The sequence below is a fragment of the Pseudocercospora fijiensis genome (assembly GCF_000340215.1).
Source record: "Pseudocercospora fijiensis CIRAD86 unplaced genomic scaffold MYCFIscaffold_1, whole genome shotgun sequence".
Taxonomy (NCBI): domain Eukaryota; kingdom Fungi; phylum Ascomycota; class Dothideomycetes; order Mycosphaerellales; family Mycosphaerellaceae; genus Pseudocercospora; species Pseudocercospora fijiensis.
The window spans coordinates 6,308,351-6,323,240 of NW_006921532.1; the positions used below are offsets into that span (position 1 = coordinate 6,308,351).

The window sequence follows — 14,890 nt, forward strand, 5'->3', positions numbered from 1 at the left end:
GGACGTGGTGGACGAGGAACTCTTCGTATATATATAGACCAAAATTCTTGAAATGTGCAGACATAAGCCAGGTTGAATCTAATCTAATCCTTAAAGTGAAAACGCATCGGGTGCTCACACTGTGAAGCATCCGAGACACTCGAGGTCCTATTCGCTTCGGCCATGTTAGCTAGACAGTGCAAACACACTCAAACCTGAGACCCTAGGCAGAAGTGAGCTTCCACGAGAGCTCATTGTCAAAGTGACACAAAAAAGTAAGTGAGAATGTATCAAACCTCACTTGTCCCTTTATACAAGAAGAAGACTTTCTCCTAACCTCGACCGACTTCTCTTCTTCCTTCTTTGTCGCCTCCACGCCATAAGACCAGACCAAGCCACTGCCTGCCATTCCGCTCTCACTGGACAACCGCGACAATGATGAGCCTTACTGAGATTTTGAGCAGCAGATACTTCCTCAACCACACCCTCTCCGACGTCGACGCCCGCGCCAAGATCAACCACGCCGTGCACCAGATTGATTATGCACAGAAGTGCTTCGCGGCCGGTAACTTCGCCTCGTGCAGAGAAGCTTGCGAGGAGATCGTAGGCCTTCCAGAAGAAGGACGCAGCAAAGCCATTCGGGCGAAAGCCTACATGCTGTTGGCGAGACCGGAAGTGGAAGGAGTCTGGTGGGAGAGATCGTCCAATGCACAGCACGCGCTCGACTGCTGGGATCTTGTCATCGAGCGCGACGCTGCAGCCCATACCCGCTTCCCGATAGATCAGGCGCTGGAGTACCGATTCGAGGCGGAGAAGATGCAGAAAGAAGCCCAGCGAGCTGGCATCGAGATTGCTGCCGCGTCTGCCCAGAGATCCAGGTTCTTTGAGGCAACCTCCAGTGAGACGCCGGATGGCAGATTCCGATTGCGCGTCAGAGCATCGCCGAGGATGGTATCAAGGCAGAGAACAACCGCTGGTGAACAGGACGTAAGAGCCCCGCAACAAGATATCACGAACCGTGAACGGAATACCGACCTGCAGCCGAAGGTCCGAGATTTTGCGTGGGAGAAGATTGCAGAGCAGAAGAGGGAGGAGGACTAGAGCTTGAATTCGAAAGTGGCACGTTCCCATCCGCCGCTCTCGGGGCCAGGCGTGCGAGCTGCTGCTTGTATTGCGAGAGAGGTTTTGCGTTCGGCTGCTCGCTCTGTGCAAAGCTCGTAGACGGTAGCAAGGTTGAACAGCAGTGTGGGGAACATGGGCAGCTCTTCGGCGAGATCTTCCAAGACGTCTCGAGCAGATGTGATGTGGCCGGTGTACAATAGCGAGACGGCAGCATTGAGGGCAAACATTTCGTGGCCGGGGTACTCGGTAAGCAGAGACTGCCAGCTTCGTAGTGCATCGTCGTAATGGCCATCAGCAACTTGGAGGAGTGCTTCAAAACCGCGTTTCCTCTTCTCGTCAAGCATTTTGCTAGCACTCCTCTTCGCGCCTTCTACGTCGCCCACTCTCATTCTGAGTAAGGCCTTCCTGTATGCTAACTCGTCGGCTTCGACGTTGACCAAGGTGTCTAGATGCCTGGTAGCAGTCTCCAACTCGCCCATTTCTACGAGTGCGTCACAGACTCTAAGGCCGAGGTCCTGCAGTCGATCGCTCCAGAGCGCTGTCTCAGATTCATTTTCGGCCGCCTGAGCCGACTTCAGGTTGCAGCGAACTTCAGCAGCTAGCGCATAGAGTGCCATGATGCCACGACGCCCTCCGTCGGCGGCTCCGATCGACTGCAGTCTGACTAACAGTAGCCTCAGATGCCATGGTATCAGTGGAATCAGATCCTGTGCGGCAGGCGTGTTTCTAACAAGGACATCTGTGAGCGGCACGGCTTCTGCAGCAGCGAGATCTGGTCGGGAGATGAGAATCAAGCATGCCAGGCGGGTGTACAGCAGAGTGAGGATTTTGTCAGCGGCATCTGGTCTGCACTGATAGATGGCCTTGAGAGATGCGTCGGCAGCTCGACGGAAGTGGCCTCCTTGGAGTAGATCTGGCAGGGTTGCATGTGGAGCAGGGCGCTGGCTGGAGTAGAGAAAGGCAGTGGGGACGTCTTCGGTGGGGATGGCGTGGTAGATGTCTCGGTTCTGCAGGTAGCGAAGATCTACCACTGGCTTTGGTCTTTCTGGCAACACGGGCTCTGGGAGTGGAAGCGGCGTCTGTGCTGCTGAGCGTGGCGCCGCAAGTTCAGATGTGGGACGAGATGGTGGTGGAGTGCTGGTTGCAAGCGCAGAGGGAGAGGCAGAGGCAGAGGCAGCTAGAGGACTGCATCTTGCTTCAGCCGGATGTGCATAGCCTGACGAAGACACGCGCTGGCACACCTACTCGTCTACAGCCGCTTCGAGGGGGGCCCTGGTCGCTGGCTGGGGCTCCGGGCGAGAGATGTTCCTGGCGTGTCGGCGCACACTGCCTGGCGGAGACGGCGCGGCGGCCATGTTTGCTTGTGTATTTATATGGGGGAGCTGTGGTGGTGGTGGTGGTGGTGGTGGTGGTGGTGCCGGAGATGCTCTGCTGTGAGACTGCCGCCACGGAAGCTGTACTACTGCCGCGGTCAGTGCACGAGACGAGGTACGATGACTTGGCGATCGTTGCGGTATCGGGCTTTGTCTTTGTGCTCCGCTCGCGAGGGCCAATCACACGCTTGCTTTGCCAAAGATTGTCAGTGCGTCCATGGGCCAGGTGCAGTTCCAGTATTAACGCGGACATTTACCAGCTCGTGAGTCTTCCTGTGACTCTTCGCACTGCTCCTACCACAAATACCACACATCTTGTCGCTCCCCGACCTGTTTGCAGCAGCTGCCACCAACCATGTTGCAGTCAAAAGCGGCCAGCAAGGCCATCCAATGCCTGCCCAGAGCTCACGCCCACACCCGCACATTTTCCGCCTCTGCGAATGCCGCTGCCATTTCGCCCTACTCGCCAACCCGAACGAGCGCACCGCAAAAGCAGACATCGCAACAACCGACACCTGCGAAACGAAATGCATCCGCCACCGCGAGAAATAGTGCTCAAGCGGCCGCAGCTGCTCAGCCGGCCACGAGACAACGAGCGGTGCCGAGTCCTGCCTTCAACCGCGAGTCGAGTTTGCACGATGTGCAGCCACTGCAGCCATTCCGCCAGCCCGAAATGGACCACAGCTTCGTCGGCATGAACGGAGGCCAGATCTTTCACGAAATGATGCTGAGGCATGGCGTGAAGCACATCTGTGAGTGACATCGACATCGCCACCGAACAACAATGGTAGGCATCGAGTCACGCGCGCTGACAAACTACTAGTCGGATATCCTGGCGGTGCCATTTTACCAGTCTTCGATGCCATCTACAACAGCGAGCACTTCAACTTCATCCTCCCGAGACATGAGCAAGGCGCCGGACACATGGCTGAGGGTTATGCCCGAGCTACCGGCAAGCCCGGTGTGGTTTTGGTCACATCCGGCCCCGGCGCGACCAACACCGTGACTCCCATGCAGGATGCCCTCATGGACGGCACACCAATGATCGTCTTCTGCGGTCAGGTCGTGACTTCCGCCATTGGCTCCGATGCTTTCCAAGAGGCTGATACCATCGGCATTTCAAGAGCATGCACAAAGTGGAATGTCATGGTGAAGAACGTCGCTGAGCTCCCGAGACGCATCAATGAGGCCTTTGAGATCGCAACATCTGGCAGACCCGGCCCAGTCTTGGTCGATCTTCCCAAGGATGTCACCGCTGGTATTCTCAAGAGGCCCATTCCAATGACTTCAACTCTGCCCACCCACCCATCTGCAGCCACTATAGCAGCCCGTGAGCTTTCCCTGAAGCAGCTGAAGGGAAGTATCAAGCGCTCTGCGGATCTGATCAACATTGCAAAGAAGCCGGTCATTTACGCCGGTCAAGGTATCATGGGCCACCCAGATGGACCAAAGCTTTTGAAGGAGCTGTCAGACAAGGCTCAAATTCCAGTGACTACAACTCTGCAAGGACTGGGAGGATTTGACGAGCTTGACCCCAAGTCGCTGCACATGCTTGGAATGCACGGATCTGCATACGCAAACATGGCCATTCAGGAAGCCGACTTGCTGATTGCTCTTGGCGCTCGATTTGATGATCGTATCACTGGCCATCTCCCGCGCTTTGCCCCAGCTGCAAAGAAAGCTGCGGAGGAAGGCCGCGGCGGAATCATCCACTTCGACATCATGCCAAAGAACATCAACAAGGTTGTCCAAGCAAACGAGGCTGCCGAGGGAGATGTGACCGCAAACCTGGCTCTCCTCCTGCCTCAGGTAGAGCAAAGGACACCCGAGGACCGCAAGCCCTGGTTCGACCAGATCTCAGCCTGGAAAGAGCGCTTCCCTTGGGCGTATGAGAAGGAGGCTACCCCAGATTCACCCATCAAGCCCCAGACCGTCATTGCAACCCTTTCCGATCTCACCGCTAACAAGAAGCACGAGACCATCATTGCCACTGGTGTGGGACAGCATCAAATGTGGACCGCACAGCACTACCGATGGAGATCACCACGGACTATGATTACCTCAGGTGGTCTAGGAACCATGGGCTACGGCCTGCCAGCAGCAATTGGTGCCAAGGCTGCTGCACCTGAAAAGCTCGTCATTGATATCGACGGTGATGCTTCCTTCCTCATGACCCAGACTGAGCTCGGAACAGCGTCAGAATTCAACATTGGCGTAAAAGTCATGGTCCTCAACAACGAGGAGCAGGGCATGGTCACTCAATGGCAATCTCTGTTCTACAACGACCGCTTCGCCCACACGCATCAACGCAACCCAGACTTCCCCAAGCTTGCCGAGGCCATGCACGTTCCAGCACGGAGAACCACAAAGTTGGCCACCCTGAAGGAGGATTTGGAATGGCTGTGCTACGGATCTGGAGACGGACCAGCATTCCTCGAGGTCGTCGTTGACCAGAAGGTGCCAGTCCTGCCCATGGTGCCGGCTGGGTCGGCTCTCCACGAATTCTTGGTCTACGATGAACAGAAGGAGAAGGAGCGAAGACAAAGAACCAGGGACCGATCTGGACGATAGTCGAACACCGAGGCGGTCTTCTGGTCATCTTTGATACCCTTTTCTGTTTTATTGTTGACGCCTGTATATGCATGGCGCTTGGAGTTCAGCATGCTTTTGGGGCCTCATTATTCATTAACGAACGGTGCATCAGCGGCTTGCGATGCGAGTTATGTCAAGTCGAGAAATCTTCTGAATCTGGCCGGGTATTAAAAGCAGGCGGATCCGAAAAAAGTTTTTGAAGCGAACGCGAGCTGGAAATGTATGTAGGTCGAGCGAGGCGCCAGTGAATTGACTGGTTTGACCTATTGAAACGAGTTTATATGTCCACCATCTTCTATCTCCCGAGTGCGGCGTTAAGAGGCACAGTTCAGTTCTTGAACATCTTGTCGAGCGTTGCAAGCTTACCTCACTAGCGAGCTAAGGGACATTTGAGTCGTCAATCGAGAACACTTGGTTGCAAGACAAACCACTTTTGATGAGATGGAGAGGAGGCGAATTTTCTTTTTCGGAGCTGGGTGGGTAACATTTTGTCCAACCGTGATCAAGATAATTCTTCAAACAAGCCGACCAGCGAGAGCTATCATGTCCGGTCTGTTTTCGTTGTCTAGTTGCTGGTTCGGAAACTGTTGGCTGGCTTGTATGTACTGCTGGTCTTGTTGGTGAAGGCAGTGCCACATAGCACGCGACGAGGTCGTTGCCTATGACTATGGCAGCATTGCTAGCGTACCAGACAGTGACGCTCGGAGTTTGCGAAAGCTGGACATGGTGCTTGCGTTCATTCGCGCATTGGGCCGCACTTGAGTCACCCATTGGGCAGTGCTCAAGTAGCATCTTGACAGGGCTAGAGGAATTAATAAGTGGGGAGAAGGCCTCGAGAATAGTTTGCAGTGCTCGACATGCGTGAGCATTGATGCAGGATCCAAGTTTGTGATGTTCGCGCTTGAGAAACAATAGGCGGCCAGCTCGTCGGAATTCGTATTATGACCCTGGGAGATCCGTGTGGTGGGGATGGTCCTCATGCATTTGCGGACCTAGTACTGGCATCCGTCGTATCATGCAGCGCTCCACTGATGTACATGCCGGCAGATGCAACTTTCACGGTGGTGCTGTTGGCAGCCTATCAGACATCCCTCGTGGATTCGCAAAGTCTTTGGTTTGTCACTATGCAAATGTGAATGTAACAACCGTAGAGAGTAATGAAAAGCGTGCGGATGTATGATAAGTTGGCGATGAAGTATAGTAGCACGGCCTGATTTCGTTGAATATTCACCGTGGTGCTCAATCCCAGCTCATAGAAAGTGATGTTCTGACGTCTGCGTCTTGCTGCATGAAGATTCTAGACTCCCGCGGTAGACGCATGGTCTACCTTGCCATCGCCACACCATCACGGTGTGGTGTGTGGTGAGGTGTGGCTTGGCTGTCAGAATGCCATAGCAACATGGGAAGTCTTGACGAGGTTCAAGAAGTATGAAACTGTGGCCCCCGGCTCTCAGCATCATACTGCCAAAAGTTTCGGATTGTGGGAGCATGGTCTCAATCTCATCATTGCTGAGATTATGTCTTGTCGGTGTCCGAGTCAGATTGCATTCTGAACAAGATTTGGTGTTGGTGATTTGGGCTGCAGAACACATGCAGTTCTGGACATGAAAGTGACCACGTGCGGTGTGCACACGCTGCCTGTCACTCAAGCACGCACAGATCAGAGCGAGGTCTGCAGCATCTTCCGGCTTTGTTGCTGGCTGCATGCGAAGATTCAAGAGCAACCAGGTTCATCGAAATGCGAGTACAGAGGGAAGACGGTACGATTCGGCGTTCGGCGTTCCAGGCGAGCAGTTCTTCCTGATCGATGATGTGTATTCTACGCAGAACTACGCATGGGTGTGCCTTGGCGCGGCAGGACACGTGGTTCGAGGTATTCTGTTCTCGCTTGTACCACAGCATAAGGTAGCGTGTACGGTATACTATCACGCACAGATGTTCGTTTGGTGAGTGGCTGCATCACACACATTCACCCGTGAGAGCTGACGATACGTGTCCGTGTCCACAGCCTTCCTCATCACGCCCACGTGCCACGACTCTCACTCAACAGTAGAACTAGCAGGTATGTGTCAGAGAAGAGCAGGCGACTCGTCAGTCCCTAGGAGCCGGCACTGCAGCGTGCGCATCCCCGAGTCTAGTCTACTAGTAGAAGTATCGACAAGGCTTCGGGACAGAGAAGGACTGGCACCCTTGCTCGTACAGAACGCCTCCGCCACAAACTGCCACTGCCAGATCTCACTCATCTCACACGCCGGCTTCCACGCTTCGGCCATGTGGATATTATCATCCCATGCGTGTCGTGTCTTCAATCCTACTGTAAGCGACTCCAAGTTGCCGACCACTGCCGGTGTGCGTATAATAACGGGTAGCGAGTGAAAGGAGAGGCAGACCATCGCTGCCCAGAGCGATGTGATACTACTGTGCTTGCGCAACGTGGCAGATAAGATTCAACGATTTCTGACCGCGTAACGGTCCCCGTCTGATACACCGCGATTTAGCGAGATGGCGGACGGCGGTGATCCCTGAAAACGGGATCTAACTGGTTAAAGCTAGCGTACTGCCTAAAGGAATTATCCGCACCTTTAAAAAGTCTACGTCTAACGCTTTCAAGCTAGCTGCCGCTTACGGGGATTACCCCCGTCCGCCATCTCGCTTAATCGCAGTGTACCTGTCACGACTCACCAGGGCGGATGTTGTTTTGGTGGCCCGACCCTCTACAGTAGAATACTTCGCTTCCTCTCTTTCAACATAGCACGCCAGCGAAAACGCCATCTGTCGCACGAATCGAAAGCATCGCGTTCATTGTGTTGCCCACGCCCGCACGCCGGTACCCAAGCAAAACACGGAAAAGTCTCGCCCGCTGCGCAGTCGGATAGAGTTCACTCGTTTGAGCCGAGCCACATGAAAGACGGCTGCACAATATTGGCATGCATACTTCGCCGATCATTACTCTCCTCCGCACGACTTAAGTTCTTGGTGTTTCATATATCGCCAACCAGACGACATCGCTGCATGGCTTTCCATTTTCCACTTTACATATCGTGATAATTACATATCTGGGCCCGCCTCCACAACACGCGACAGACCCGCAATCATACATAACCACTCCATATCCAAGTCATCGGAAGGAGCACATCACCCTCCAGCGACAACCCGCATAGCATGTGTGTCGCCGGCCTGAACGTCTCGACACAACCGTGTGCGCATCGCTGGTACGAACTCATTCGACCTTGCAACCCGGCCAACAATCTTCAGAATTGTCCAGAGCGAGTCAAGTTGGAAGGCTGGGAGAAGCGTAACGACCGTTGCCCATTCTGCGACGGCAGCAACCACCATCGATCGACACATCGACTTTTCGGAAGCACATCTTCCGCCAGTTCGGTCGTATCCTCACCGACCATTCCTGATATGGGCTTCATCAGTCTCGCCGGACGACGAGAAAGCGGCGCAACTTTGAATGGCACTCTCAGCCCACTATCAACAACGAGCAGCATCGACGAAATGGACGCTGTGGAACTCGAACGAGCGACACGAGCTAGAGACATGAATGACCGATTACACGTCTACTTGTCATGCGATCCACACGAAGTGCTACCTTCTGCGAAGAAGAACTACCCAACCTACGCCACTGCCATACAGCGAGCTGAAGAAGCCGCCGCCAACTCATCGGATGGCCCTTCTTCGAGGAAATCATCTTTGATACGACGCCAGTCTCTCACACGTGGCTGGAAACGCATGTCGCACCGCTTCAGCTTCAGCTCATTCTCGGACCTCAGGATTTTCGAACGACAGGACTCGTGATGAAGGTGAGAGAATCATCTCGATCCCCCAAAAGTATCATCATCACTATCATCTTGGCAACTGCAACTCGTGGCGTGTAGCAAAAGCCGCCAGATTGGTTCATTGCCAAGTATTAAGGACGCAGGACCGGCTTACGACCCATTTCTGGACAAGCGGCCTCTCTACTGCATGACTGGATGCTACCCCCAATTTATGCATCGCTATCTATACCATTGCAGGCGCAGGACGATATACCCAATGACTGTCAAGATTAGGAAGGACCGAAAACTATCGCGAAGAGCATGACGATCAGATAACCCTACTGGCTACGCGGAAGGAGGAGTGCCTCGTGGCTTGCACGGGGTGCCGAGAGAATTCCTTCGCGTGCCAAGCTGGCGGTGTAACACTTGGCGAGTCTTGGAAATGTTGGAGAGCCTTGCCTGCGCGTTGCTTGTGTGGATGCAATTTCCCGCTATAACGATGTGGTGGATCCGGAGCTCTTGACAAGGAAGGAAGAAGATCGACTCGCAGTGCCGAAAATTATCGTGGGGAAATGGAAGCTCTAGACCAACAACACCATGCATTCACATGTAATCACTCGTCAGCTCTACCTGCGGATGTGCATCTATCCAAGCTGTATTCCCAAACTCTCCAGAGAACGGAAATTGAAACACCTTCTCAGGTGACGAAAACGGCTCATACTCCCCTTCCGTCATCTCGATTGTCACATTACCAGCTTCACGTCTCGCAGTCGCATTAAATCCTGGTCCATAGTCACGGAATTCCGCCATGGTCGTATCTTGCGCCACAATCATGGTCAGCATTCGGACGCCGGCGGCAGCATCATTCAGCAGGTATCGATACTCACTCTGACTAAGCCTCGGATCGCTGGAACTCCATTCAATGTATCCAGCCGGCAAAATACTATCATCCAAATAACATCCGCTGAAAATCGATCTATGCTGAGAATTCCAAGGTCGGCCCAAAGGACATTTGTGTCGAATCTCCAAGGAACTATTCGCCTTCACGACATGGGAGTCATGAATGTAAACTCCATACTTACTCTTAATTGCGTTTAGGTTGAGAATGCCAAGAACCTCGTGACCGCGATGCCTGTCTATACTGTTTCTTAGTAATTTAGTCGATAGAGTGCAGTTATCCTTATACCGCCTCGAAAATAGCCCTTATAAGCGGTCTACTACTAGAGATAGCATATATTGTCGCTACGGTCTACGTTGCTAGTAACCTCTTACTACTATATTACCTTATAATAGCGCTAAAGCCGAAGAAAGCACCGTCGGTAGCTCGAGCGAGTCGATTACGTAAACTAGTTAAGAAGAAGCTTCCGGCTTATAAGGAGGCTATTAAAAGGCGCGAGTCGCCGAAGAAAGGGAAGGCAAAAGTAGTAAAGAGGTCGGTAGCGGCGGAGGCGGCTTTAAAGAAGTTTAGTTAGGCGCGCGTATTTAATACTTAGGCGTATAGAGAATTCTCGGACCTCTTATTAGAGCGCGCGTTAACAGTAGTTAGTAATAATAATAGTAACGGCGGTAGTAATAGTAGTAGTAAGAAGGATATAGAAGGTAAAGTCGCGCCTAGCAAGTTAACGACTATAGGCGAGGCGCCTAGCAATTAGCTAGCGTAACGGCTTATAAACTAGAGGTTAATAGATAAAGGAGATATTAAGACTACCTCGCACGACTCTCGTAACGACCTTTACTATAAGCAGTATTAGCGCCTTCTTAGCGGCAACTAGGTCCTTAGAACTAAGAATAAGGAATAGTATAGTGCCGCTACTTAGCCTACTAAAGATGCTTTCTACTAGGTAGTTAATAAGGCTAAGAAGCAAGGTCTCTTTATTAGAAGCTATATACTAGTCGTGTCCGCTACGAGTATAAAGAAGGCCGATTGGTTCTACTAAAGTTAGAAGCAAAGTAGTAAGTTAAACGGCTATTCGAAGAGCGTTTCTATACTAATCTCTCCTAGCTAAGGATTATAGTAAAGCACTTAATACCGCTCTTGAATTTGAATACGAAGGTCGAGACAAGGTCCGTATTAATATTAAGTTTAAAACAGCAGCGAAGGACGCCCTCGCTAGCGCTGTTCTTAAAGTTAGCAAACTAAAGCTAAACGACTAACAAGCTATAGACGGTCTTACCTATATTGCAGAAGAACGAAGGTCTAGTAACTATAAGACTAAGCTCTAAGCTAACTATATATATACTCTTAGCACCTATAAGAACTATAGCGGCTACTACTATTATCCTAAGAATACGCTAAATACGGAGATTTATTATTACTAGTTCTATACCGAGGCTTTAAACCTATAGTCTTACGCTCTTGCTATATAGCAAGAAGGAGTTAGTCTTAAGAAGCCGCCGGAGTTGGCTTTTATAAAGATAAAGGATTATAAGGACAAGATATTAAGTAGTAAGCTAAAGGGCTCTACTAGCATACTTGCTAATTTAAAGATAGTAGAGCTTCCTTAAACACTAGCCGTTTAACGAGGCCGTAATAACATTGATCCTAGTGCTATTGTCCGAGAGACTATATCGAGTCTACTTCCGGTCCTTCGTAGACAACTAGCCGCCGCCGAGCCTGCCGTTATACTACCTCCGGCTGTTATAGAAGAGTCTCCTATTCTAGTCCGTATTATAGCACAGATTAGAACGCCTATCTTAAGCCTTACTCGACAGTTCTTTAAGTATGCTATATAGCAATACGAATAGTCTAATCTAGAAGAAGTTAGAGACTTTAAGAAGATTAAGTTACACTTCCTTACTAAGAAATAGGACTGTAATTAAATAATGCGTATCTCTAAGAAGTACTAGAAGGAAGAACTTGGCTTCTTTAAAGGCTATAGACGACGGTTGCTTAATACATTAAAGCGCTTTTAGAAGATTAAGTTATCTAAGAGGTTAGAGAAGTGATAGGTTTGAATAATAATAACGACATTAATAACGGAGTAACGGCTGTTTTCTTTAGTTCAGATTAGTATAGGGTTTATATAGGAAAGGGAAACAAAGTAGCTTATTAATTGCTCCGTTGCGTATGTCTTAATTATCGTTGCCGCCCTTCGAGTCCTCCGCTAAAAAGTAAAGTTTGTAAGCGGAGCGCTTAGCGCGGGGCTTAGCATTCCGTACTACCCCTTCGAAATTCGAAAACATCCGCTATACTGCTCCGACTATTATAAAATTAATAGCGGAGCTTCTATTAGACATTATCTTAATATTGCGCATTTTTAATAGTATAATTTGGTCGTATAGTAGTAGTATTCTGCCGCTTAGAGGTGCAGGTTGTTAAGCTCGAAGCCTAACTTAGTTGCTTCGTCGTCAAATACGCTATTAACGTTATAACCGCTATATCTAAAGAGTCCGGTTATATTAAGGCTAGCTATATGCTTAAGAGCCTATCTAAGGAAGTCGGCAAAGCACTTAAAGTCCTTCTATAGGTGCTTATTCTTCTTAAGCTATCTTTTAAGTATTGCGAAGGTCTATTCTATTAGGTTAAGGTCTAGCGAGTATAGCGGCAAGTACTCTAATCTATAGCCGGCTAACTGTATTATCTCTTCTACCCTATCGCTATAGTAGATTAAGGCGTTGTCTATTACAAAGATTATCTCCTAGCCCTTAACGAGAGGTAGTACTTTATTTTCTAGCTAGTCGTTAAAGGTAACTTAATCTACGGCGCCTTCTATACAAAGAGTGCAGTTAAGATAGCTATTAATCGTTAAAGCCGGCAATACTAAGGTACGTCGTTGCCTTTGCGCGTACTAGAAATCGTAGCAATCTATACCTCTTAGAGACTAACTATATTTCCGGTAAGTAGTCTTCTTATTAGAGGCCGTCTCGTTAATAAAGACTAACTTATTAACAGGCTATTTCTAGCTCCTAGTATGCTATACGGCTCTTGCTATCGGATTGCGCTCCTTCGCGATATACTTTAACTGTTTCCGAGTCTATTCGAGCCGATTAGTAAGCGTACGCTAAACACTCGAAGGATACAGTTCTACGCTAAATTTATTATATAACGCTATATATATCTCTTTAAGGAATAAGTCTAGTCGATTAGATAGGTATTCCTTTAACTATGCGTCTATCTCCTTCGTTATCTTCCTTATATAGCGCTTCTTCTTCTTCTTACTAGGCGACGGTAGTAGGTCCGGATCTAGTATATATACCTTACTAAACAGCTCCTAACACTTCCGCTATCGATATATCGTCGCTATACTCGCTCTAGTCTTCGAAACAATAGTTAGAACGTTAGAATTAGCTTTAAAATAGAGTACTGCGAGTCTAGTAGTCTTAGAGGGCAGGCGGCGAGGTATAGCGGCGTAGGAAGGCGTAGAACATACACAATAATACCTTAACGTCCGTATTTAACGGCTATACTATTAACATAGTTAAAAATTCAGTGTTAGAGTGAGTATGCTTAGAAATAGGACAAAATGGCTGATTTACTAGCAAAATCTTGGTAGGGTTTCCCAGGTCTTAGCATTCTCAACCTAAACGCAATTAAGAGTATTCTCAAAGGTGGTATTCGTGGTATTCGTGCCTTTCCAAGCGGTGATTCCGCCTCCACAACTTCGCAACAAGAGCCGCGATTTCTCTATCCAGAGCGTGCCGAAGCCATCTATTGTAACCATCATCAGTGATAAAACCGAAAACCCTTGTGGACGATGATTGGGACGAAAAGAACTCACACAAAAAATCCGTCTGTCCTGCCACAATACTCCCAAACATATACACATTCCCCAACTTCCCAACATAAACCTATATCGATTTCTCGTCATCAGCTGAAACCCTCCTCATCCATGACTTGGGTCGATACGTATACATACCGTATCCTGCCTACTCCCCACCCCACAATTGCCAATACCTTCCACTTTTCTATAACCACCACAGAGGAGATACCCGGCGCCGGCATCTCGTTAAAGGAGTCGAACCTCTATAATTTCGCTCGATCTGTATAGTGCCTTCCTTCGACAGCAATCAGCACCGCGCCTGCCCAATTCAAGGGGAGAGCGTGCGAGGACTGGGTATAGTCTATGCTTACTTTCACCCCGGTCTATGAGGAATTAGGTAGACAATTCATTCTTGCTCGTGAATCGTGGTATTGATGAGCGAAGAGACGGAGAATTGGAGCACTCGTTCAAATGATTTCTTGCTTGGGCGTACGTTTCAATAAAGGATCGCATTAAGTGTACAGTGTAATCAAGAGGCCGACTCGCCGAGTATTATTCGAGGGCGAGAACCCGGAAGTGTAGGGTGAGAACCCGGCAGAAAAGGGTAAACGCTCCACTAATGAGCCAACAGAGTGGGATTGTGCGTATAACGACGTCCAGCTCTTGCTTTTATGCTTAATATTATTCGATTGACCGCGTCTATCACTGCGAGGGAAGGCGTAATCAGGTCAGTGTGGACAGCAGGACTTTCTCCACTTCCCCTTCATCGCACATACTATGGTCAAGGTAAGAGAAGATGGGTTTTCATTATCATATAAAGTCGACGCTAAAGAGAGGGAGAGAGCTGCGTGGGAACATCTTCCTTTTGCTCTCCAAACCAAATCGAACATCATCAACAATTAGTAAGACCCTTTCCCATTCCAGGTTCTCATTACACCAAATCCATCTCTTCACCACCTTTCCTCACCCCCCTCGTCCTCTTCGGCACATCATAAGGATCCTGATCCTGCTGAAAAATGTCCGTAGCAGGCCCATCATGCCGTCGACTAACATTCCCCGCCTCAGGAATCGGTCCAAGAGCCGTACTCTCTTTCCTAGGAACAAAACTCGGAGGTCTCGTCATAGGCGGAGTAATCTCATTAATACTCGTATTTCGACTATCCGGCAAGATGCCGACGCCATGAGGATCAGGCATGGCAGGCACAGGTTCGTCAAAACTGTCCGAACCCGCACGACGTTGTTTTTCGGATTCCAGCGGTCGACCGAAGGATTTGCGTTTTGTTTCCAGCATGAAGAAAGGTTGTTCTCCGATGCTTGGATTGCGCATCGCGCGTCGAGGATGGCGGATGAAGAAGAGCCAGCC

The 14,890-nt window shown here is 49.9% G+C and overlaps 5 protein-coding genes across 5 annotated transcripts; 2 read left to right on the top strand and 3 right to left on the bottom strand.

The window, feature by feature from the left end:
- Positions 1–1,076: 1,076 nt before the first annotated feature.
- MYCFIDRAFT_35112 (uncharacterized protein) lies at positions 1,077–2,141 on the bottom strand (the record flags this gene model as incomplete). The annotated part of the gene is made up of 1 exon (XM_007921742.1): positions 1,077–2,141. A coding segment is annotated over one exon (1,065 nt), but the record flags the coding sequence as incomplete, so codon positions are not given.
- Positions 2,142–2,829: 688 nt separating this feature from the next.
- MYCFIDRAFT_35395 (acetolactate synthase) lies at positions 2,830–5,045 on the top strand (the record flags this gene model as incomplete). Its single annotated transcript, XM_007921753.1, has 2 exons — positions 2,830–3,226; positions 3,298–5,045. 2 exons carry the CDS (start codon positions 2,830–2,832, stop codon positions 5,043–5,045), a joined length of 2,145 nt encoding a protein of 714 aa, XP_007919944.1.
- A 3,136-nt stretch (positions 5,046–8,181) lies between these two features.
- On the top strand, positions 8,182–8,948 carry MYCFIDRAFT_209859 (uncharacterized protein). The gene has a single exon (XM_007923394.1). It carries the CDS (start codon positions 8,229–8,231, stop codon positions 8,865–8,867), a length of 639 nt encoding a protein of 212 aa, XP_007921585.1. The 5' UTR covers positions 8,182–8,228; the 3' UTR covers positions 8,868–8,948.
- A 482-nt stretch (positions 8,949–9,430) lies between these two features.
- Positions 9,431–9,910, bottom strand: MYCFIDRAFT_35292 (carbohydrate esterase family 8 protein; the record flags this gene model as incomplete). Its single annotated transcript, XM_007921750.1, has 2 exons — positions 9,431–9,645; positions 9,715–9,910. Coding segments are annotated over 2 exons (411 nt in total), but the record flags the coding sequence as incomplete, so codon positions are not given.
- Positions 9,911–13,347: 3,437 nt separating this feature from the next.
- MYCFIDRAFT_79978 (carbohydrate esterase family 8 protein) lies at positions 13,348–14,818 on the bottom strand (the record flags this gene model as incomplete). The annotated part of the gene is made up of 4 exons (XM_007922340.1): positions 13,348–13,475; positions 13,546–13,615; positions 13,899–13,910; positions 14,579–14,818. 4 exons carry the CDS (start codon positions 14,816–14,818, stop codon positions 13,348–13,350), a joined length of 450 nt encoding a protein of 149 aa, XP_007920531.1.
- Between the last annotated feature and the right edge of the window lie 72 nt (positions 14,819–14,890).